We start from the raw sequence: 25,855 nt of genomic DNA, 5'->3' as shown, positions 1-25,855 counted from the left end.
AAAAATTGGGGGTGCCTGGGAAGCTCAGTCAGTTACGTGTCCAACTTCGGCTCAGGTCGTGATCTCGCCGTTCCTGAGTTCGAGCCCCACGTCGGGCTCTGTGCTGACAGCTCAGAGCCTGGAGCCTGCTTCGGATTCTGTGTCTCCCTCTCTCTCTGCCCCTCCCCCACTCATGCTCTGTCTCTCTCTTTCAAAAATAAGCAATAAAAAAAAAGACGTTAAAAAATTTTGTAAGACGCTGCAACAGTCCAAAGATGATAAACAACCAGGTGGTCAATGTAGTGATGGTGGCAACTGTGGTGATGATGATTATTTGCTTTTTTGGGTTTTCTCTCTTTTCTGTAATGAATAGGACTTATTTGCATAGTTTAGGAAAGTCATAAGGGATAGAGTTTTGTTTGTCTCTCCATCGGCAGTGTGTAACACAGGGTCAGTAATGAATTTTTTTTTTTTTAATGAGCTCAGAGTCATGGGATAATGGTAATAATTGCTTCTATTTTTATGACACTTCCTGATTTCTAAAGCACGCTCACATCTGATTTCTCCCGTGAGCCTCAAAACAGTTCTGTCGGGCAGTGCAGGGGACTCATATTTCTGATTCTTCTCCCAGAGGCAGAGACAGAGACTCAGGGGATGTGTATGCCTTGCTGATGGTCACAGAGCCTCAAAATGCAGAGGTGGGACCCTGTACCAAGTCTTCAAGCTCCTGAGCCCATGATCTTTCCACCCCACTGTGTGCCACCACCTGGAAACGAAGGCCAAGAAGAATAATACAGCAGCCACAGGTAAATCAAGTCGCTGTGAAGGTCATCCCTTCCATTTGGGCTACTTGGCTTAACTGTAAACGCACTGGGTCAGAGGCAGACAGAGAGTGGACACAGAGTACCCCAGGCCCTGGGAAACAGAACGGACCTGTCCCGGGCCCATTAGCAGGGCTTGCAACTTCTGGAGGTTGCAGGCAGAGGAAGGGCTCGTGCTGGGGTTTTGATGTCTCCCGGAATTATCGACTAATGTGTGTCTGTTGGGCAGGGAGATGAGATCAAAGCCTCCTGCAGAGTGGGAAGGTGGAGGCCTGGCCTGGAGCCAGGGGGTCAGGGGGCTGCAAAACCCTGCCTCCCCCGCTCCCCCCCCCCCTGCCTGGACCCTGTCCTTCTCACTGGTGGGCTCCTTTCCTCAAAGGGAACTGCAGTTTCAAGAAAGGGGCGGGGGGCTCCCATCCTGTCAATGTTGGCAGAAACGGCCTTTCCTTTAACTGTGTTCTCTCTGTCCAGGTAACTACTCCAGTTCCCATTGGCTCTCTGCAATTCAGAGGGGCCCTAAGAAAAATGTAATTCCTGCCTGGAATGATAATCAGAACAACCTTTATTTTTCATGCCTGCTCTTGCCCAAACACTGTTTGATGCAATCTCAAGATATTACCTTGCTTCAGCCTCACAACAGCCCATTTCACTCACTCATTCATTCACTCATTCATTTATTCATTCAGCGCACTTTCCCTGAGCAGCTACTTTGAGCAAAGTTCTGGGGACACGGGGGTGATGAACTAAACACAGGTTGGAGCTGTTTTGTGGCTGACAGGCCCACATAAGCAACCTAACAAAGAAAATGATTGCCAGTTGTGGTAAGTGCCATAAAGCAAACAAATTCAACAAACAAATACCTTGGCTGTATTAGTTTTCTGGGGCTGCCGTGGCCAATTACCACAAATTCAGTGGTAGAAACAATATAAATCTATTCTTTCACAGTTCTGGAGGCCAGACATCCACAATCAAGGTGTTGGCTGAGCCACGCTCCGTCCGAAGGTACTAGAGGACAGTCTGCCCTTGCCTCTTCCTGTCTGATGGCCCTGGGGTGCCCTGGCCTTCTCTGCATTGTACATGCATCACCCCAACCTCTGCCTCTGTGCTTGTTTGGTCTTCCTCTCTCTGTGTCTCACCTGGCCTTCCCCTAGAGCTGCCAGCCATTGGGGTTAGTGTGCACCCTAGCCCAGTATGACCCTCGTTTAACTTCCACAATTGTATCTGCAAAAACTATTTCCAACAAGGTTGCCTTCGGAGGTAACAGGTGGACATGAATTTTTCGGGGGAGGGGCACTATGTAACCCAGGCCATCAAGTTGGGTCCATTTGACACAACAGACTACACGGCTACCAAGTGTGTGGACACATGTTGGTCTGCCTCCAGGCCTCGCTCCCCTTTGTCATTCTCCCCTACAGCAATCCTGATCAGGCGGCTTTCACCGCCGCCCAAGGACAGAGGCGAGAAACACAGGGCTAAGACAGCCCTTGTCTTAGGAGTCAGCTTGGGTTCAGCTCGGACTCTCCTGTTCTCGTTTTCCTCCTCCACAGAATGAAGAGTTTCTCTCCTGCTTCACAGAATCACCAAGAAGGCAGAAGGAAATAAAGAATGTGGGACACACAGATCCTGCGCGGCAACTATTAGGTACTCGGAAAATTACAGGTGTTGCGAAACCCTCCAGAGATGGTTCTCCATTTCGATGTGCATAAGGCTACACTCGGCCGGCTGCATTCCTGGGGGCACACAGACCATTCAACCCTCCCAGATTCACCGGTCTTCTCTGAAAAAGGGAAAGACAGCTCTCTCAAGGGGTTCTTGGGGTCACGTGATAAAGGCACAGTGGCATCGGATGGGTCCTTGGCAATGGCAGCTGCTGCCATCACTATTGCATCAGGAACAGGCCTATAAGATACATCATACTTTCCAGCAGATCCCAATGCCTCCCAGAGTTTGATACTCTGCAGTCTAAGTAAGCAGTGAGTGGGCCGCTGAACTGGCTTGCAAAGGCTTGTGTGAAGATAAGTGTCTGGTCGGCTGTGTTAAGCCTCACCATGGGATGTGTTAACACCCATGGGGGATTCCTGCTGGCCTCCTACCTGTGTCCCAAGGCACAAACCCAGTAGCTCAGGGGCTGTGCCCCTTTAACCTCACCCCTGGGTGACTGGAATGCATAGCTGGTACAGCACCCAGCAGAAGGGATGTGGGAGGGCTCTCTGCTTGATCTGCCTATGCTCACCCCTTTTACTGAGTTAGGGCAACTGCCAATATGATCGTTCAGAACCTGGAACATTCACTGGGACTCCATCTAGAGTGAGCAAGTTCATTGAGCCTCAGATGTCAGTAAGGATGTCACTTAGATTCCCTGCTGCCTTTATATATCTCTATCTATCTCTAGATTTAGATTTATATCTAGATCATCTATTTTTTAAAGAAAAAAATTATGGAGTGAGCCCAGTCTCTGTCTCTCTCTCTCCACCTCTTCCTCCCCCTCCATGCCTTCCCTTTCTTCCTGTGTCTCTTTTTCTTTTGTTTTGTCCCCTTTACCCACCTTCTCTGTGCTTGAAATCATTGGGGATGTGACCTTCAGAGCTAGGCAATCCAGGGTGGGAGATGAGGGGAAAATCTAGGAAAGAATTATGTGTCTGGCTTATGCCTTGGGGCAGACAAGTTCCATTGTCCAAGTCTGTCACATGTCCCTGCATCAGAGGACATCTGTTGCCTGCCTAGACATTTTGAAAGGACTGTCTGGTCTCTCCTGTGGACCGTCTTCCCAGCATACCTCTCTCCGGCCTGGGTCCTCACAGGGTAGAGGGGGTGACAGAGTAGATTCGGAATGTTCTGGGTTCCAGCCTTTCTTACGTTTCCAATCATCAAAATCCCATCTACCATGTCTAACAAGGAACTGATGCTCTAGGTGGCTGAGGGGCATCCTTGGGAGGGTCCCCAGTGCCCATACTCCTCTCCAGCTCAGGTCCCGAGAGAGGGAAGACCCTCCGACACTCGCCAGGCCCAGCTCTCTGACCTCAAGCAGCCAGCCACACTGTCCCTTAGGGATCACACATGGGTGTGGGTGGGAAATCAAACATTGTTCATCTGAGACACCTTTCCAAGCACCTACTCTAGGAACGACCTAGGAGATTTCTTAAGCTCCCCGAATCACTCCTGTTATTCCACTGAATCCTCATGGCCATCGACAAGACCATTTGCCGGATAGGGAAACTGAGGCTCAGAGAAAGCGTCAGGTTTGAGGCCCACGTGGTTAGTGAGAAGTACAGCCTGTGCGCTCTCCACTCTGATGGACCAGCCCTTTCGAACATTCGGGAAAATAAATCGCTAAACCTCTATGTCAGACATGGATTAAAGGACAAACCCCAACCCTATGTTAAGACAGTAGTACCTGAGACAGGACAGTGGGACAGTGAGAGGGGGATCCTGCCATCAGCAGGGCTCCTTCTGGAGCTACACTGGCATAAAGGGAAAGGTGCCACCGAGAACAGGCAGGCCTGTACCTTTAACTTGAATCTGCAGCCAACAAAAGGGTAAAGGCTCCCTTTTAGAACCATCAGCGATAAACTCTCCTTTCTGAGGGAATTTACCTCGTGCAGTTTTGCTGAATCGTTTATTTTTGAACCTCAGAGTTCTTTGTACTTGTCCTTAAATATGGGTTTTGGATAATTAGGGTGAATTATCTTTCTGCTCAGGGTGTGCACAGCAGTCGGGGTGGAAAGGGGCTTCCGTGAACTGTTGGAGCCTTGGATTTCCAGGCGGGGGGCTTCTTCTAAGGGAAACACCCTGTGCTTCGGGCAAAGGTGGGATCTAAAGTATCTCTCATCTGAGCCTGTGAGAGACGCAGCCAGTCAACTCATGGAATTAACCAGAGTTTGCAAAAATGAAGGTCCCTCAGAGACACAGAAGAGGCTGTATAGAGGGGCTTCAGGGTAGGCAGTGTTTGGTAGGGGTCCAGCCTTGGTAACATGGGGCACCTGGGGCTTGGGGCAAGTTATAAGGCTTCCCTGAGCCTCAATTTTTTTAATCTGCAGAATGGAAACATTCTTGCCAGCCTAACACGGATGCTGGGAAGGCTAGAGGAGGTCCCTTCTGTAAAGTATCTCACAGACGTTTCATTATTGATCTGCCTTGTTATGCTTTCAAGAAGAGACAGGCGTAAGTACTCATGACTCTCCTTGTTTTCCGATCTCAAGGTCTAACCCAGGGCTGATGGCTTAGTGGGTGCCTCCACTGATTTCTCACCCTTCCTGGGCACAGACAATGTCTGACTCATCTCTGTTTCCCAGCAAGGAACTGGCACACAGTAGGTGTTGATAAATGTTTTCTGGACTAAATGTAATTGGGATCAATGCCCAAAAGGCAGATTCTCTCATTTCCATTGTTTAAAAATACCATGGATTTCCCCTTATGCATTATGTATCACAGAAATTAATTTATCCAGAACTGTTTTCCAATGTACAGTTTAGTTTCCAAACGATCTAGTCTGCGTCCAAGTGGAAATCTGCACTGGGAGGTCTGGCTAGTCTCTCACTGTCTCTGTTAATCCCAAGCATCACTCTTGAAGTGGGTACAAAGGTAAGGGTCTGGGGGAAGTCATGTCAGAAGCCAGTATCTCCTGATTCTTACTTCCTTTGGCAAGGTCAGGGCAGATGGACCTCACAGAACCAGGTAGATCTTTCCTTAGTTCCCTACCCCAAACCCAGTGATCTCTCCATTCTTCTAGCCCCTTAGAGAAGGTATCAGGAGAAGTTGTGGGTTCAGACATACCACATACTAGTGAGGTGATCTTGGGAAAGACATCAAGTCATGTCCACTCTCCAAACCTCAATTTCCTCATCTGTAAAGAGAGCATCATTACGTCTATACTTGATGGCCATTCTGAGGGCTACGTTGTAAAAGACTATAGCACTTTGAACTAGTAACAGAAGTTTACAAGTATGCATACTGGAAATTACAAAGAGCTGTGGTGGTAGTGTCTGGGTGGCTCAGTTGGTTAAGCGTCTGACTTTGGCTCAGGTCACAATCTCGCAGTTTGTGGGTGGAAGCCCTGCGTAGGGCTCTGTGTTAACAGCTCACAGCCTGGAGCCTACTAAGGATTCTTTGTCTCCCTTTCTCTCTGCCCCTCCCCTGCTCATGTTCTGTCTCTCTCTCTCTAAAATAAATAAGCATTAAAAAAAAAAAGAGCTGTGGCAGATTCTTTGGTAATTTGATAGTTACTCCAACCCCATGAGTTGGTCAGGGCATAGATAATTATTGTGTCCTTTTGAAAGATGCAAAAACCAGGACTCAAAGTGATTCCCAATCATGGCCCCCATTGACCGAGTGCCAATTATATGCCAGGCATAGTCATAAAGCTTTGCCTGAAATAACCACTTTGTGTTCACAAAAGCCCTGTAAGTTAAGACAGTTACAGTTTGAAAAACTGAGGCTCAAGGAGATGAAGCAACTTGCTTAACTTGTTAAGACGTGGTGGATGTAGGACTTGAATCAGGGTAGTGTGACACCATATTGGTGATATGAGCCCTGCACTGAGTGATTTGCATAGATGAATGCCCAAACTGGAATTAGAACAAAGGACATTTTAGCCTAAACATTTTTTTCTCCCAATGGCACTATACAGTGTGACTCAATTATAGAAAACTCCGTGTTTCAGACTAAACCTAAAACATTATTAATTAATTCCAGTCTGGCTGTCCAATTTTCAAAAGGGCACCTATTAAATGTGTCAGAAATTCAGATTCAACTACATTTTATTGCTTGTTTCCTACATGCCAAATGATTCCTTATAAATCAATCCATTTAAGAATCTCAGCTACCATGTCAGCTAGGCATTATTCTGTCCATTTTAAAGATAAACAGATGCTTATTTGTATCTAGGTGTCTCACAAGTACCCCCCCCCCCACACACACTTTGATCTCAACTCCTTCTACTCTTTGGAAAACAATCCTCACTTCCATCAAGATTCAGCTTTATAAGAGCTGCATTTATTGAGGCCCAAACTTGAAGTCATCCTGGATCCTACCTGCTTTCTTACATCCTACAGCCAACTCACTGCCCAGGCCACACGAGTGCATGCCGTCCTGTCCTGTCCAGACCATTGCAGTAGCTCACTGACTACTCTCTGCCATTCCCCCAGTTACCCCACCCCATTACTGTGTCGCTCTAATCCATGTTCCACACTACAGTCAGGTCACTCCTAAAATCAAAACCTAATCATGCCATTCTCTTGTTTAAGATCTTCCAGTGGTCTCCCACTGTGCAAAGGATGAAAATGCGAACCCTCAATTTGGCTTACAAGGTCCCGTAAGAATGTTTGCTGACCACTTCTTCATCTTCATTTGGGCCACCTTCTCCCTGCCCCTCAACCCAGCTACACTGACATTCCTTCATTTGAATATGCCAAGTTTCTGCCAAGGGTGTGGGCCAGCTCTACAGATGACAAGATCACAAAAGCCCTGGTTTGTGTCATTGCCAATTTCCATGGTATAAATACTCTCACTATGGCCACGTCAGCTACTAACATGGTATCCCTGTCAGGTTGGGAAGAAGTGTGCACGCACGCATAACACCTGTACCTTTCCTTTATGGTATTTTCCACAAATGTGATTATTTAATTATGCAGGTGTTTTTTGTTTGTTCATATTCTATGTTTTGCACTGGGCTGTCACTTCCTGAAGGAGAACCCATGTCTGGCATTTACTCTTGTACCTCCATGGCCTGACTCTATGCCTCTCAAATAGCAGGAACCCAAGACATTTCCATGCATGAATAATGACACAGAATTCTTGAGTATCTTCCTTATTCCAGGCACTATGATTGGCACAAAGAATAAAAAAGACAACTAAGGCACAGTGGCATCCTCTGAGACTTCATAGCTTTATGGCAAACATAAAGATTTAAGTTTTTATTAAATTGTTGGATGTCACTTAATAGATTAATGCATATTTCGATATACTGTATGAGTTCAATAAACATTATTTTTGGGTGTCAAAGGGGTAAAGTCTCAAGGCATATGCAGGAGGTAAAGGGCACACCAACAGCAGCTTTGAGATGGTGTCATGAAAGGATTTACAGATGAACAGAAGTTGGGAATAAGGGTGAAGATCTCACAGAATCTTCAGCAAAGGCGATTTGCAAATACTTCCAGAATTTAATTCCAGCATGGAAGGCATCCCTTCCATCTGGCTTAGCTCCCTTCTGATGTCAGTAAACCCGGGTCATTTGCAAACTATGCTGAGGTTCCAGAAATTGTGCACATTTCTGAGCTGTGATATACCGCGAGGTGCCAGGGAACATGGCTCGCCAACATCCTCACCATGAATAAAGATGATGGGGACCAATTGCTTACATCTATGAAAACCTAACTGACTGTGAAGGTAGACCCCAGGCTCCCAAGCACAGAAAGGGCCTGTGAGCCCAGCAGCCCTGAGCTGGCCCAGGGAAATGACGGGAAATTCAATTTCAGAAGGGCTGTTTGCAAAGTAATCCAATACATTACGGTGTGTGCATTATTATTGTATTATATTGAGTAATATCACATTTAAAGAGATTTCATAGCATCATAGCCGTGCACAAGGGAATATAAAAGTGGTTAATAAAAGAGAGAAGTACAATTTCCCTTCAGTGTTAGTTATGCTCCTATTATATGCAGAATAATAATCAGAGGTCCACTTAGCTTGACTTGGGAAGTAACAGATCTGTAATTACCTCGTGTCTACAGTGTCATTATCAAGGGCTCAGCCCCAATGTCAGACCACTGTGAATCCTCAGAGAGCCTGTAGACCAAGCTGCTGGTGCAAAATTGTAGGGCTTCCTGGAGCCACACGCTCGTCTCAGGGTAGGCTGAGATGCCTGGGCAACACAGGTGGGGCTCTGTGCTGGCCTTCAGCTGTCGGACAAAGCCTAGACCCTGTTCACCGGGATTTCCCTCTGCCTTGGTATTCTCCTACCCGAGGAGGCCTTGTTTTCAAAAGAAAACATGGGGTTCCCCACTCCAGTGTCTCCCCCTGCTGAGCTTGCAAAGGCTAGTGGGAAAAGATATTCTCTGAAGATTTGTTGAGAATAATGGAAGATTCTTCAATGACTATTTACCCGAAACTGACCTTCAGCGCCTCTAGTCAAGCCTTCAGAGGCCCTTCTTGGGATCAATTGTTCTCGCTACAGAAAAATTGACCCTGGGGCTTAGTACATTGTACTTGTTGGCTCCGGAGCTGGGCATCGGTTGTCTACTTCAGTCAAGGGTTGGTTCCACTGGTGGTGCCCACACGCTTTAAAGAGTGCCATGGTATATCAGACAGAGCAGTGCCTTTGCATTAGCCAGGACTGAGTGTGAGTTCCAAGCCCATCACTTTCTGATGGTACGCCCTAAGGCTGTTTACATAACCTCTCTGGGACTCGGTTTTCCTTATTGATGAAATGGGGCTAAGGCTACCAGCCACTCGGTTGGTATAGAATTAATAAACTTAAAACCTGAATAACGTTGGCCAACACCATAAATATCTACTCTGTTAATAATAACAATTGTGACATTCATTCCGTGACCTCAGAAGAATATAACACTTAGTAATCCATCTTGGATTTAAATCAAAGAAAACAGTGATCTAGGCTTTGATTCACAAAGTTTCTTGACAAAACAGGGGCTGTGTGTGTGTGTGTGTGTGTGTGTGTGTGTGAATACGGATGTATTAGGGGGTAGGAAGGGACGCTACATTTCTGATATAACTCTGGCATTCACTAAATTCTGGCAATTACACTGACGTTTATTTTCTGGTCAGAGTTCCGCAGGGAAGGCCAGTATGATGAAGGAGAAAGAATAAAAGAAATGTAATTCACTGGTTAGGAGAGAAACTGGAAATATTTTATTAAAAAATAGTCCAGAAGACCCAGATGACCTAGCCAAACTCGAACGCGTACAAGGCTGGGTCAGCTTAGTAAAACACTGTAGGTGGCCACTACGGCAAACAGCCTTGAGGGACAGCTGCATCCTCAACACTAGCACACCACTGCTGTGTCCTCCTGGTAAACTTTTCCAGTTTTTAATCCAAGCCAGATTATACTGCGAAATCTCCCAATGAACATGTAGCCAGTTCATTCCATTTGTGAACCCAACACAACAGGCCTGAGGTCTAAATAAAGCCAGCAGGCCAGCAATATGCAAACTTCGGCCTAGATGAGGAATCAGCAAACCTTTTCTGTGGAGGGCCAAACAGAAAGCATTGTTTCAGCTCAGTGGGTTATACGTCTGTTGCAATCACTCGGCTCTGCAAAAGCAAAGCAGCATAGACAATACATGAATGAATCAGTGTGGCTGTGTTCCAATAAAACTTTATTGACAAAAACAGACAGTGGGCCGGTATGGACCCATTGATCATAGTTTGCCAAATTGTGTCCTGGCTTAACGCTGATACTAAAGGCCTGGAGTAAGGAGGAGAGAAGAGGGAAAATGGGGTGCTGGTGAGGGGCTCTGGGTCCCATGGATAGTTGGACCAGGAAGAGAGACAGCCAAGGCTCTGAAATCCAGGCAATGCTTCGAACTCCCCTTTTCAACCCCTGACCAGGTCCCCTCTAGTCTTTGTCAAGTACGTCAGTGGCTCAAAACAGGAGACGGCCCCCAAATCCAAGGACTAATGTCCTTGCTTCCCTTCCGCCTCCAAACCATCACTCCTAGAGTCAAGGAGACTCTTCTTTCCAAGCCTGCCCACCTTCGTGTTCTCTCTCCCTTTGGTAAAGCCACCAGATGGGTGTCACTCAGAGACAGTGCCTGGAACCTCTGGCAAGTCCTTGCATAATTGCTAACCCAGCCCCCAGTTGCAAGACAAGATGGGTAGAGGGGAGGAGGGGACGGGACCCACCTCCTGTCATTCCTGTACCACGGTTACCACTGCTTTTCTTAGTAAAAAAAAAAAAAAAATGGTAGTTAATTTCTTCCCCTAAAAAAAGGCCAGGAACAATCTCTTTAAATTACAGTGTTACAACGTGAAGCAGAGATGCATAAGTCAAATACAATTTGGGTTATAATTAGCGATTTCCTTGTAGCAAGTTTCTCTGGGAGATCCAGGCTTCCTTAGTCAGCTTGCCAAATGGGTTGAGGCCCTTTTCACTTGGCAGGGCCACTGGATACCCTTGGGGTACAGGGGGTGTTTGGGGGAATGGGAGGAGGGGGTGAGGGGAGATTGTGTGCGTGTGTAAATTGAGGCAGTTTTGAGCTAAACGCAGAATTACGGGGACAAAGATTATTAACACATTTGTCTGCTACAACATCATGATTAATAGCAGGGAATGCCATTTAGGTAAAATAAACTACTTCTGAAGAGGAAATCACACGATGTGGGTTTAGGAATCTGCCAGACCTCTACTTGCATTTATACTCCTCCCTTTATCAGTTGTATGGCCTTGGGGCAAGTTACTTAACATCTGTGCTTCTGTTTCCTCATCTATAATTCTGGCACCGTCCCAACCATCCCTTGATGGGCTACGGAATGTGAAGAAAATGTGCTGCCTAGTGCTTGGCTGGTGGAGTGAATAACGGAGTGGATTCTGGAGTCCGATTGGCTGCCTCCAAATCCCTGCTCTGCCCTTTTTGGCTTTGTGATGTGACCTTGGGCAGTCTCCTTGATTCTTCTGTGTTCTGGTTTTCTCACTGAGGAGACAAGGGGTCACTTAGGGTACCCGCCTCTTCTGGATGCTGTCAGATTCACTCAGGTCATGCACCTAAAGTTTTCTTTTCTTTTCGTTTTTCTCTTTCTTTCTTTTTCCTTCTTTCTTTCTTTCCTCTTTCCTCCCTCCCTCCTTCCTTCCTTTCTTTCTTCCTTCCTTCCTTGTTTCCTTCCTTCCTCCCTCCTTTCTTTTCCTTCCCCCCTTCCTTCCTTCCTTCCTCCCTCCCTCCCTCCCTCCCTCCCTCCCTCCCTTCCTTCCTTCCTTCCTTCCTTCCTTCCTTCCTTCCTTCCTTCCTTCCTTCCTTCCTTCCTTCCTTCCAAAAGAGATAGAATCCAAGGTAGGCTCCATGCTCTGAGCTGTCAGCACACAGCCCAATGCAGGGCTTGAACTCACAAACCGTGAGATCATGACCTCAGCCAAAGTTGGACACTTAACCTACTCAGCCACCCAGGTGCTCCATGCACCTGAAGGTTTTAGTATCACCGCACTGGGTATGTAGCATATGCTCACTAAATGCTAGTTACTGTTACCAAACATTAATACATGATAGCTGCCTCTTCTTTTTTTCAAAATTCTTTTCAGTCCAAGAAATTTCTAATTTGTTTTTCTCTATCTACCAATCATAATGCATAATTACATTTTCCACTTTTAAAAGACCAGGGTAGCCCAAACTTTCCAACTTGTGTTGTTTGTAACTAACTCTATCATTTTTTTTTAAAGGAAGAAAATTGACTTTTTGCCTCCAAAACAAGTCCACAACCCTTAAGGCTTCAAATCGCCTTGCTCCCAAAGGCCTGGTTTGTGTGGATCTATAAAGGCTACAAACCTTGGTCTCCTGGAAAACATACTTATCCAGGTAGGACACTGACATCACGTAAAAATCAGGTCCTTGAGCCCAGATACATTCTGTTCCTGATGTAAGAGGATGGGCTATTGTCTGGATTGTAGTGACCTTCTCTCCACAGTCCAGGAGGTGGAGAACCCTTAGCATCCGTGGGGGCTCCATTCTGGTGGATTCACCTACCAGGCTCACCTGTCTCACAAAGGTCCTTTGTTCTTCTAAGGAGGCAGGGAGCTTATGCAATCACTCAGACTAGCTGTACACGCAAGGTTATAATTGGACGATCTGATCGCCTCTGTCCTTTCCAGGGATGAAAAAGGCAGAAACCCAGACTCCTTAGAGTATTTTGACCCAGGAGTGATTCAGACTAGAGCTCGTTGGAATATATAATACTACTGAATGAGCACAGCCTCCTCAACCTAACCAACAGGATCAGCAGGAAAGAACTAGGTAAAATAAAGACTCTTTTTAGAAGTCTGGAAGCCTTAGTGAGAGTAAGGCCCTGAGGCCTCTGGCTAGGAAGTAAAGCAGGTTTTCAAAGAGAAATGAAGCTCCAGGTCATACATCCCGATCTGCTCCTAAAGTCACCGGGCTTTGTCCATTTCAGTGCAGAGATAACCAGGAGATAGAGAGGAAAAGAAAAGAAAAAAAAAAAAAAAGATGGCCACAGAAAGTATGATCCATAGGGAGGGGAGTGGTGCAGTGGAAATTTTCTTTGGGGATGTTCTTGCTGAGATATTCACCGTGTGACTCAGATAAGTCACTCTCCCTCTCTGAGCCTTGCTATCATTCACAAACGAAGTAGGTAGACAAGACGGTCATTTCAAGCTCTAACCTACTCTGACTCTGCATTTGTCATGCAGGAGCACCCAAGCTGTCTTATTTTTATGCACCTGTAATGAAGGATTAATGCTTCCAATTTTACCTCTTGTTTAAAAAAATAAATTAAGACCCCAAGCCTAAGTCGGGGGTTACAAACTCACTATCTTCAGAGGCTGGGCAGATAAAAAATAAAGCAGGCCTCAACAAGAGGCCACTTAAAAATCCAAATGGCTGCTTGCTCTTGAAAAACATCAACAGATACTGTAATGTTGGGTCAGCAATCCAATACGGCAATGATTAGATGGGCGTGTGGGGGCGCACCTTTGGATGGCCCATGGTCCTCTAGACTATCAGTGTCCCCACCAAGGGGTCACATAGCACCATGTCTATGGTTTTAAAATTCCTATGTTAATGAAGAAAATTAATGATTGCTTTTACCTATGTCTCCATCATAAACCGATCTCTCTCAAACAAGTATGTTACTTGCGTGGACCTGAAAATGTCTGAGTTTCGGCCTCTAACTTACATGATCTCCGTCTATCTGTACAATGAGAAGACAGACCAGGTGGACTGTTCGGTTTCCTCTGGCTCTAACCCTCCAAGGGTCTGTGGCCCAATCGACCAGGATCTCTCAGTTAACAGAGCATAGCCAACCACTTCTCCAGCCAAGAATCCAAACAGAGCACAGAATTTACATGAACTCACTATGAACTTGTAGAATATATGGCCACCAATTAGAGCATGAGCTGTGGTTGGTGATGAGTGATTCACATACTGTGCACAAAACGGAGTAGTGCTGGCGTTCTAAGTTCATTTAAAAACAAACAAACAGGGGCGCCTGGGTGGATCAGTCGGTTGATCATCCGCCTTCGGCTCAGGTCATGATCTTGCGGTTGGTGAGTTCGAGTCCTGTGTCGGGCTCTGTGCTGACAGCTCGGAGCCTGGAGCCTGGTTCGGATTCTGTGTCTCCCTCTCTCTCTGCCCCTCCCCCACTTGCGCTCTGCCCCTCAAAAATGAATAGACGTTAAAAAATAAAAAAAATAAAAAATAAAACAAACAACAAAAAAGCACAAGCAAAAGCAACAAAACCACCTAATGGGGCTATAAGCCATGTGACAGCAATTAGGTCCTTCAACACCTAGACCAGCCATTTGTTCACCTCATGGACGGCTCACTTCATCTTCAGATTATCCAATCATTAGCCTAACCCTTTAGAATTACACAGTGTGCTAATACTTGCTCAAAGAATAACATCTTAATCAAGGAGGGAGACTGCTTAGTCATACTGAGAGGGTAAAACTTGACAATGAATCTAGGTGTGAATAAGCACAAAACACCGAAATGGAGACTAAGTCAAGGTGAAACATTTCAAATGGCTACGAGAGTAGCAACTCTAAAATGACAATGAGATCTCCCTAAGGAAACATTAACACGGTCTCAGAATGTCTGATCTTCCCTTATTTAGCAAAAGCAACATGGCTTTGAGCCCTACAAACTAAACTTCAATTGTATCTTTCCCTAATAAATCTTAGCCTTGTTTGTACATGGCCTAGAGCTAATTAGGTCAATGACTAGCTTGTACCAATCAGTCGGACTCAGACCTGAGTGGTTGAAACCTACTTGTATAAAAATCATTCTATGTAAGAATTACCTTTATTTTCTTTTCTTCTAAAAAAATTTTTATTTTAATGTTTATTTATTTTTGAGAGACAGAGAGACAGAATGCAAGTGAGTTGGGGCAAAGAGAGAGGGAGGCACAGAATCTGAAGCAGGCTCCATGCTCCAAGCTGTGAGCATAGAGCCCGACGTGGGGGTTGAACTCACGAGCTGCGAGATCATGACCTGAGCCGAAGTCGGACGCTCAGCTGACTGAGCCACCCAGGCGCCCCTATTTTCTTTTCTTACAGTTTATTTTTATTTATTTTGAGAGTGAGATAGAGAGTAAATGGGAGAGGGGCAGAGAAAGACGGAGGAAGAGAGGGAGAGAGGGAGAGAGAGAGAAAATACCAAGCAGACTCCATGCTGTCAGCACAGAGTCCGACATGGGGCTCAAACTTGCAAACTGTGAGATCATGGCCTGCATCGAACTCAAGAGTCAGATGTTTAACCAACTGAGCCACCCAGGTGCCCCATGAGAATTACTTTGAAAACCAATGTGGGGATTTGTGCCTTAGTTTCACTCTTAACGCGCAAGAAGTTACACAACTGTTAGGATGAATTTATTCTCCCCCCAAAAATGGTTTGAATGGAAAATTAAGGACAAAGGAGAACACTCTGATTTCCCATTATGAAAGATGGGACTTTCTCATAATTATAATGGTTTCTATGGTGGAGGGTTTGCTGTGTGCCCATCACTGCGAAACCCTTCCGCGACCTCACTGCTGCTCTAAACCTCACATGATCAAAGGTGGTAGGTGAGGCTCAGAGTGGTTACATCACATGCCAATGGTCCCCAACAGTCGATTCTTTATCGCTTCTCTTGATTATACCTAATGGCATTTACCCAGGGCCATTTTCTTCGAGCTGTCATGGGAGTCATGAGAACCTTCACCTCCACCGGATTCCAAGGTCATAGCCCTGTCCTACAACTGGACATTAGACACGTGGGTCTCGGATGATCTCAGCTATCCACCCCTCTCACAGTTATCCTAAGATGGGCTTAATCATGCCATGTGGCTCCTCAGGACTGGGGACTTTGGTGAACAGACTCTTTAGAACAGTAATATGGCCCTGGTATTGGGTAATAAAGGTCTTTAACTTGTCCTGTAAGCCATGGGCCATTCAGTTTAATGCTATCCCGGAGACAGAAGCATAATACTTGGCCTTGTGAGGGGACAAGAGAATGTTCCTGTGTCCTTAAAGTAAATGTGAACCTTAGGCAAATAGAACCTGTGTGGACAAAACAGCTCAGCCACACTGTCATCTGAAAAGACAATTGTGAAGCCACCGAAATGTGTTATTGGAGTTTGCTCAAGGCACAGGTCTCAAATAAGAGCACCCGCTAAGCTTGTAATACAGTACGTGCTGGGGTCCACTGGGGCCCTCCCCAGGGCAAGATGGGTGATTCCCAGGCAAAGCGTTCCTTTCTGCAGTACTGGGGATACCTTCTGGGCTCTGTGCCCTTCTGAGTTTTGGTCTTGAGTCTGACACACCTGGTGTAGAGCTTTCACTCCTACTTATTAGCTACAATGACCTTCAGGACGTTCCTTGCCTCAGCTCCTTACTATAACATGGGGATGATAATGCCTCATACGTACTTAAAATTTTTTTTGGTAATAGAGGGTCAAGACAACTTGACATTATGTGTGAAAAGAGCTTGGAACATAGTCTGACACTCACTGAGCAAAACTATTATTTTTGAGATTGCTATTCCCCATCTCCTGTTTCGCTGTGGCTACCCACCCTATTTTTAGACAGACATCCCTCAATGATTTGGCCAAATTTTAAACATGCACAGGTGAGGCCCAAGTTCTCCAGCAGGGAGAGGAACTCTCCGGTGTTCTACAAGGCGGCTCTGAGGGTTGGTGGGAAGGGAAGAGAAAGAAGTTTTGGAGAAGGGCAGAACCCCACTGGAGGAAGGGAACAGTAGGGATAGTAAGAGCTGAGAGGTCAAGTGACCAGCCCGGGACCTTTCAGCTTCTGAATAGTGGAGCAGAAGGTCTAATCCCAACAAACCTGGAATGTAAGTTCTTCACTGACCTGCTACTTTAAATCGGAGAGCAGGGCTGAAGAAACTGGCCTGGCAGAGAATTCTGGATTATTCGCCCAGGCCTCAGGCACTGGTCACCTATGCTGCCAGCCGGGAGACCCTCAAGGGAATACCCTGGAGGTCTGAGGAAAGAGGCCAGGCTTTGACGTGACATAGAACTGGTGAGGCTCTCCACCCTGTCACTCAGAACTCTCCCAAACTCACGACGTCTTTGCCTCTTTGCACCTGTTTCCCCAGTGTAAAATGTAAGTACTGGTATCATTTAAAGGGGTTGGTGGGAGGGCAAAACAAGACGATGACTGTGCAGTGCCCAACATGGACCGTGGACCACAGCAGCCTTCAGTCAATGACAGCACACCTCCCTCCCCTCTTCCCTGACAGCAGACTACTCTCAGATTATCTTCTCTTGTTAGAGAGAGGGGGAAGCCATGGGCAAGCACACGCAGTCAGAATGGCCATGAGCCGGGAGCTGGATGGCACACTGTTGAACAAGGGTGTGGGTGGCACGCCTTCTCAGGTACTGCCTGTGGGGGTAGCTGAACCGCCTCCACATTTTAGATCCATGTGCCTTTTAACCACTCACACAGAGACACCCAGGGGTAGACAGCAATCTCTGTGCCCAGCTGCTCACTACAGCCTAACAGGGAATAACAACACCGCAACATAAACCCCAGAAATAGCCTCAGTTCCCCCAGTGAGACACCTCTGCATGTAAGATCGCAAGCGAATGTCTACAAGAATGAGCTGGATCCCAAAGCGTGGCACAGAATGATCTTCCAGATGCACAGTGTGCCCAAGTGGGTGCTCAGTCGACTTCAGTTCTGTTCTTTGGGGAAGAGGAATTAGAGATGCCAAGATTTGATTCAGAGACAGAAAGATAGGAGAGAGACAGAGACAGAGAGAGACAGAGAGGCAGAGAGGAGTAGACAAGCAGGCTGCTACAGACTAAATGTCTGTGTCCCCCCAGATTTACATGTGGAAATCCAACCCCCCCCCAAGGTGATGACATTGGGAGATGTGGCATTTGGGAGGTGATGAGGTCATAAGGTGGAGCCCTCATAAAGAAGCCTCAGAGAGCCCCTCGTCCCCTTTCACCACGTGAAGACACAGGGGGAAGTTCGTCCCCACCAGACGTGGCCACGGCCACCGTCATGATCACGGACTTGTCAGTCCCAGAACCAGGAAATAAATGTCTGCTGTTTATAAGCCACCGAGTTGGTAGTATTTCTGTTCTAGCAGCCCGAATGGACCAAGACACAGGCATATGCTTCCACTGGCACAAAACATTTCTGGAAGGAAATACAAGGATTTGGTAACTGTTGTTTCTGGCAGGGAGACGAAGAACTAAGAAATTTTGGTTTTCATTGTACACCCTTTTCTAAAGTGTGGCTTTTTTAACCACAATCCTGAGATGCTTTCAAATAATAATAATAATAATAATAATAACAACAATAATAATGATAATGATAATAATATCAACAGCAGCAGCACCCAGTGAACAGAAAAGTACACTGAGTTTTGCCCGTTCCTTAGCTACACAACTGGCTTTAGAAGCAGAGCCAGTATTTAAAGGGATCAAAACAGGAAGTCATCACCAACTAATGTCTTCACTTTGTAAAGGTATTAAAGAAGTCTGGAGACCCAGTTGCTGCTTTAGTTGGAAGCAGCTGAGGGTCAAGGACTCGGCTTCTCAAGCAGCTCTTGTCCCTGTTAACAGAGCCCAGAGCTCGGGGATCTAGCTGTAGGACCCACCTTGTTTCTCCCAGTTCTTCCCAGAACTGGTGGGAGACTTTGAAACAGACTGCAGAGGTGTTAAAAATAGAAGTTATGTTGCTACTGGAGATACATGGAGAATTCACTACTTGCAAATCTCTAATTATAAAATGTCAAGAGTAAAATACCTTGTCAGGAGCAGTATCTAATATAATACAGTATTGGGTCTGTCAACACAGTGATCCATGATGTGTTTGGAGGCCTACATTAAATAGACATCCAGCAGAAAAATGTCCTGTGGGGACTCATCTCAGCCCTTGGGGAACAGAAAGGATGACCTGGTAAGTCTTTTCTGTCTGTACTTTCTCTGCTCAGCTCTGGGAAGCTTTGGGAGCTCTGGGTGCATCCTGCTTCCCTTTTACAGATTCTGCACTTTGTGTTAAATCATGTGCATATATTAGATGTTCTTGGAGCCTACCAGATGGATGGATGTTTTCTCGTACCCAAAACTACTCGGTTTCCCAACGAAATGATGTCCTCGACAGTGCCCTCAGACTGGCATTAAGCACCGTGCACAAAGGACAGTTAGGGTGATTCCAGACACAACACTACCCTATGGAGAATAACTTAGGCATGGTAATACAGGGCTATGTATTCTAGGGTTGGGAGAACATGGGTCTGACCCACTTGGAGGGTAAATTATTTCCTTGAGTAATGCAGAACCTGCAGTGGAGAGAGGGGTACGCTTAGTCAATGTGTGAGGATACAGAGACATTTTGAGGCAAACTTGTCATAGACCATGTTCTGCTTGGTCGGGTCATGAAAGTCCAACTGAAAAGTAGGTCATGGGCAGCAGAAGCACCTTCCATACTGGCCAAGAGAGAAGAGCATATGCATGGAATCATTTGTAGTAGAAAACAAGACGGCCCCTTATATGTTCCTGCTCCTCCCCAATGCTGGGTAAGCCCCTTGCTTCAGTTTATAATGGTTCCTCTTTGAAACTTCCTGCAACAGTATGTACCCCACCCCGCCCCCCGCCCGCCAACCCCAAACATGGCTGGAGAAAACCAAATGGCCAGGTAACTAACCCTCCACAAATTCACACTCTGTCAGCTCCGAGAGGAACTTGTTGCCCCTCAGATACTCTAGGAATCATCTGAGCCAAACTCCTGACATGTTTGCTCAATTTCAGGAATAAATCCATTGCTTCCCCAACTCCTCTGCTTCTCTCTGTCAGCTGATAGTGACTTCGTCACTGAGAACATGAAGGCAACAGAGAAGGAGCTCCTCACAGGATCTCCTGACTTAAGATTTCTCCATGTGCTGGTACATTCACTCCTTCTTCTTGCTATGGTCTGAATGTTCCTGCCTCTCCCTATTCACATGTTGGAATCCTAAAGCCCCAGTGATGGTGTTAGGAGCTGGGGCTTTAGGGGGTGATTAGGTCATGAGGTGGCACCCTCATGAATGGGATTGTCATTCTTAAAAAGGAGACCCAGAGAGCTGCCTTGCCTCTTTCACCATGTGAAGACACAGGAAGAAGGCACTGGCTATGAACAGGAAGGGGCCCTCACTGGACCACACTGGCACCTTGATCTTGGACTTACAGCCTCCAGATTTGTGAGCAACACATTTCCGCTATTTATAAGACAGTCTGTGGGATTTGGTTACAGCAGCCCAAATGGACTAAGATGCATCTCTTCTGTCTCAAAACTGAAATGTTTCCAAATGTTCATAGATGCCTTATTTGTAGTGGCCCAAAGCTGAAAACAATCCAGGTACCCATCCACAAGTAAGTGGATTGACAAACTGTGGCACATCCACGCAATGGTTTGCAACTCAGCAATGAAAAGCAGTGAGCTACTGATACATGGGACAAGTCAGATGAATCTAAAAGCAATGACGGTGAGCCCCGAGAGAAGCCAGGCAAAAAGAACCCATAACATTTGATTTTGTTGCTATAAAATTCTAGAAATTAACAACTAAGCTAGAGTGAAAGAAGCAGATCTGTGGGTTCCCCCGGGAATGAGGTAGAGGGCAAGGAGGAAAGATTGTAGAGGGGTATGAGAAAACTTTGGGGGTGATGGATATGTTGGTTACAACATCTGTACATATGTCAACACTCATCAAATTTCACACTGTAAATACAGAGAGGTTATTGTATGTCAGTTATATATTAATAAAGCTATAAAAAAGTATGTCTTCTTCTTTCCTAGACCACCTGCTCTATTTGTACACCCTTGGTCACCTGAGTCATCATTCCCCAGCTCTTGTTCCCTGTCCCCACCACCTGGCCCCACAGGTGCCTTCTCTTTGGCATAAAATAGGATCCGAAATTGATTCTTGTACAAATTGCTTCCCTGAATTCTTACGCCCCTGAGTTGTTGTCTTTTCTTTCTCTTTACTCCAAGTGCTTACGACGATAGTGCACTCTACCCCCAATCATTCCCATTTATTTCTCCACTCCCGGTCCCCTGGCATCTCTCTCCAACACTGTAGGGGCACTGCTTCTTCTGTGTCTCCAGTGATGGCAACTTCAGTAATGTCTTCTGAATTCGCACCTGCCAGGCTGCCCTGACAACACTCTTCTGGTTCAATTTCCACACTGCATACCCAGGGGATACCCCATTCATGTCTCCCTTGGCTCCATGCCTTCCAAACCTCACCGCTTATGAGTTTTTCAAGGATCTGCCTGCCCTTTTCTTCATTCCCTATACTCGGCAAATGTATCTACTCTGGCCTCTCCATACAAATGGCTCACCCTTGGCTCTGACTGGATTCTCTGTTTAATACCTCTAGTGAGAAGATTTAAAGCACCTTATCACTGACTCTGGTAGGCCCATCTTTGGTCTCTATATTTGGCTATGGAGCTCCTCCATGGCTCCATTCTCAGCTTCAGACACTGAACGAATACAACCCTGTGCAAACCAGGGAAAGAGAGTGATTCCCAAGGGTCTTTCCCTAGGAATGTGGTATGATGTCAGGAGCTGCAGGGACCATCCCAGAAAACTAGAGAATGTAGTTGAGCAGGAAGAAAAAGAGACTGAAATGGATCTTGTTGGAACCTAACACGTATGTGCCCCACACCAAGCTGTGTCTAAAGTCAGCCCACCTCTAAGACTTTTTGTTGTAAAAGTCAATACATTCCCTGCTGATTTTCTGTTACTAGCAACCAGAAGATTATGAAATGTATATTCCTTCAACCATGATGTGGAGGGACATCCCCCCACAAGTGTCCCATCACAGAAATACACTAAAGCCTTAAACATCTATGTTCTACAGTTTGCCACATTACAACCATAATAGAACGGAGACTGCGCCTGCTCACTGTTTCACAGTGCCGCAGTGCCTGGGCCACTATGGACACCCAACACCCTGTTTAACTTTGTGTTGATCTCTAAAGAGTTCTTTTTGTGAGAGAAGGACATTGAGCATCACAACATCCCAAATGGACTAAGATCTCTTTTTAGGTATGCATCATTAACCCTTCTAAAATTTCATTTTATAACTCTTCTGGCTTAAACTCTTTTCAACGGTTCCCATTGCCCCTAATGTGGAAGTCTATCCACTGATCAAATCCACCAGGCCTGTGGGGTATGATCCCTGGTGACTGCCCCATTCCATCCTTTGCCACTGCACCCCCAAACCTTCTTCACCCTGGCCTCTTTTTAATTCTTTGAATAAGCCAAGATCTTTTCAACCTTGGCATTACTGGCCTCGATATTCCTTCTGCCTGGAAAGTATGTCTTCTCATCTTAACATCTTCTTAAAGACATCATCCTAGACTACTCATCTGCAGGCAGTACCCATAATCTTTATCCTCCATGGCACCTGTCGTTTTCTTAAGAGCAGGTATCACAGTTTGTGTTTTATACAAGCTGTTTGAATGACACATGCTCACTCTATGACTGTCATGCAAAGTTATAAGAGGGAAAGGATCATTTCTGTTCCATTCAACCACATCGCTGGGATGAGTCCTGGCCACAGTAGATACTTAAAAATATTCATGAACGAATGAATCTTCCACAGCAGGTTAGTATACTTGGCGTGAATTGAGGCTTAATAGATAGTGTCTGTATTGGGCATTATTATCCCTTTTTTAGTCCCAAGATAACCTTCTGAAGCCCTACCATCATTGACTGTCACAGAATAACCCAAAACAAATAAATGGCAACACCATCACTATAACCTGGTAGTCAACACAATAGTAACAAACACCTGCTAAACCAGCAAACCCATTAAATGAACGCATCCCTAAGTTTGAACAGCCAGCTATAGACAGGCAATAGCAGCACTAATTACAAAACCCCAAAGGTGGAAACAACCCAAATGCCCATCAGTGAGTGGAGGTACAAACAAGAGTGGCATATCCATAAAATGGAATTATATTCAGTCACGGAAGGGAATAAAGTACTGATACATGCTACAGTGTGGATGAACCCTGAAAACATTCTATTAAGTAAAAGAAGCCAGTCACAAAAGGTCGGACATGGTGTGATCCCATTTTTTATGAAATGCCTAGAATAGGCAAATCCATACGGGCAGAAAGCACATTTGCAGGAATGTGGATCGTCTGCTTAATGGGTAGAGCGTTTCCTCCTGGGGAGATGAAAATGTTCTGGAACTAGATACAGTGATGGCTGCACTGAGCTGTGAGTTTCTCAACCCCACAGAATTATACGCACAAAACTGGTTGAAGTGGTAAAATTCACTTCATAGACGTATTTTACCACAATTAAAAAAGGGGAGACAGGCAACACACAATGTTAGAGTGTATGCTATTTTTAAAAATCTCCGAACCTAGCCTCCAAACGTAAAACCCTCCTGCTTCAAACCAAGAAATTCCTCCACAAGTTCTGGTTTTTCAGAGGCCTGGGGGCAGGAGAAAGAGGCACAGTTGCCTTCCATCTATAAAATGTTCTGGACTACAGGCCTGGTGTGCTTGCAAAGAATTCCTCAGAAGCTCTCAAATGTGCAGATACATCTTGTGGTATATGCGGGGTGATTTTAGGTCATGCACAAATGAACAAGTGTTTAATTTTAACAGTTAGTTTTCTTTAGGCTTATCTTTGACTAGTAGCCAACAATGGTGGTTTTTAACTTATGGTGGTGAAAAAATGCATCTTTTTTGTTTGTTGGCTTGCTTTTAATCCCCGGAATGCATTCACATGCAATGAAATGTACTCTCTTTGGTGCATAAAGTCACGTAAACAAACAGCCACTATCAAAACACAGAAAATTCCATGAGCCCAGCAAAATTCTCTGGCGCTCCCCTTTGCAGTCCAGGCCTCCCCCACCCTAGGGCTCCCAGAAAACACAAAAGAACACAGGTGAATCTCAAAGGCATGAAGAAGGCTAAGGAGGCTGAAGAAGACAGGGGCCGACATGGGCTGGAGCTGTGAACACGCATGAGGTCTCTTTCCGGGGGACAGAAATATTCCGAAATTAGACTGTGCCAAATGGTTGCACAACTCTGCAAATACACTAGGAATTGGTGATTTGTGCACCGGAAACTGGTGAATTTTATGGTATATAAATTATGTCTCCATAAAGCTGTTTAAAAAATCACGCAGTGTATAATCCTACTGAGAGGACATGATTCAAGAAAAGGCAGAACAACGGGAACAGAAATTGGATGAGAGTTTCCCCTCACGAATAAAGTTAAGGAAAAAAGCATTGATTTCAGTAAGCAGCATGAGAGGAGGCCTGCAGACAGGTGGATTCTACGAGCTGCTGCGACAGGGGCGGGCTCAGGGGTTGCTCCGCGGCAGGAGCCTCCGTGGGGTGGGGTGGGGTGGGGTGGGGTGCACCCGGCCGCCACTGCCCCCTCCCCCCTCCCCGGGACCGGCGCCCACTTACTGTGGCAGTGCCGGACACGGTCTGCGCGCTCGTGTCCGCTGCGCTCTGCTCGGAGTGCGTCTGGGCGGGAGGATACAGGTTTAACGTGTGCTCCGGCACGGTGGTCTGGCCCGTGTACTCTGGTGCGGGGTGGGGATGAGGGGCCGTGTATTCCGCGGGGATGCCGTTCTGGGGGGGAGCAAACTGGGCCGAAGCGTAAGGCTGAGCCATGGTGTCCGGGGCAGCTGCTGCTTCCTGATTACCCTGGAAAATCAGAAAGGGGGAGACAAGGCGAAACACCGTGAGCGCGAACCAGGCAGAACCTCTCCCTGGGGCCCAAGGATGAGCGCTCCCCCGACACTTTGCAGGTGCCAGCACTGTGCCAAGAGCCTGAGATGGATGCATCCCACTTAATCTTCACCAGACTCTATAAGGAAATAGTACCTGTCATTTATATAGACCTAACCCCATTGCGCAGATGCAGAAATCAAGGCTCAGAAAGGTGCAGGGAAGTCACATTCCCCAAGCCATCCAGCCCCATAGCCAAGGAGTGGGAGGGTCTGTGCCCTGCTCGATTGGATTTTTCTGGCAGATCCTCCTTATTTCATCCCCATTTTGGAACATGTGAGCATGTAGTTGTCTCCAGTGACAGCAGAGACTTGATTTGATACTTAAAATGCCAAGAGAGAGATTAAATTGAACGTGTGTGTTCTTGAGAAGAGACACAATTCATCTAAGCATTTGAATTTAATCAAAGTTTTATGTGAGTTGGCTCACATAATGGGATAGAGGGGTCCTTTTAATGGTCACAGTGTGCATGTGTGTGTGTGTGTGTGTGTGTGTGTGTGTGTGTGTGTGTGTGATGTTCCCAGTGCCAATATGAAGCAGCCAATGGAAAGTCAAGGCCTAATTTGGACAAAGATGGCACTCTGTGATACTGTGTTCACCATTTTAAGTATCTTTTCAAAATGCTGGACTTCACTCAGCCTCATTAGTCAATGCCTCCCCCCACCCCTTGCCTTTTTTTTTTTTTTTTATAAGCACAGAGTATTATATAACAATTCACCCTTCCAATCTAGGCAAAACATGCAGTGTGATAATTACAGTCAAGTCAAAAGAATTAAAAAAAAACCTGAATTCAAATGCTTCCATTTCAGGAAATATCTATCTCTCTCCACCCCACCCCTACCCTTAAAACTCTACTACCCTACACACACACACACACACACACACACACACCATCCGAAACTGTAACCCAGGGGGCCAAATTTTTTATGGTCTCAAGAGATGGGATTGCACGGTCAGAGAGAGAGAAGCTTAGCAATTAAGCACACCAAAGAGCTGCCTCTTCCATTGTTTGTGGTCAATTAGATGTGACTTCAGCCCTCCTATAATGATACTAGGGCAAAAATGTCAGGATTGCTCACATCTCCTCAGTCCCCGCCACCAACATTTGAGAACCTCTTCAG

General features: G+C 46.1%; 1 protein-coding gene and 1 long non-coding RNA gene across 46 annotated transcripts in view; one reads left to right on the top strand and one right to left on the bottom strand.

The window, feature by feature from the left end:
- The window catches only part of RBFOX1 (RNA binding fox-1 homolog 1), a 2,045,752-nt gene that overhangs the window by 156,919 nt on the left and 1,862,978 nt on the right, over window positions 1–25,855 (bottom strand). For all 45 annotated transcript variants that reach the window (XR_008294525.1, XR_008294524.1, XM_053213105.1 and 42 more), the window contains one exon: window positions 24,408–24,650. Coding sequence is in view for 43 of the 45 variants with exons in the window: in XM_053213105.1 (XP_053069080.1) it covers window positions 24,408–24,650 (243 nt within the window). In the remaining 2 variants the exon portion in view is untranslated. The remainder of the gene's footprint in view (window positions 1–24,407; window positions 24,651–25,855) is intronic.
- On the top strand, window positions 1,096–5,931 carry LOC128313601 (uncharacterized). The gene is made up of 4 exons (XR_008294526.1): window positions 1,096–1,621; window positions 1,746–1,802; window positions 2,348–2,441; window positions 4,838–5,931. It is a non-coding gene; the product is annotated as an uncharacterized LOC128313601 (long non-coding RNA).

This window comes from Acinonyx jubatus, chromosome E3 (genome assembly GCF_027475565.1).
Source record: "Acinonyx jubatus isolate Ajub_Pintada_27869175 chromosome E3, VMU_Ajub_asm_v1.0, whole genome shotgun sequence".
In the NCBI taxonomy this organism is placed as follows: domain Eukaryota; kingdom Metazoa; phylum Chordata; class Mammalia; order Carnivora; family Felidae; genus Acinonyx; species Acinonyx jubatus.
Note: the sequence above shows the minus strand (reverse complement) of the source record. Positions and strands in the feature narration are given on the sequence as shown.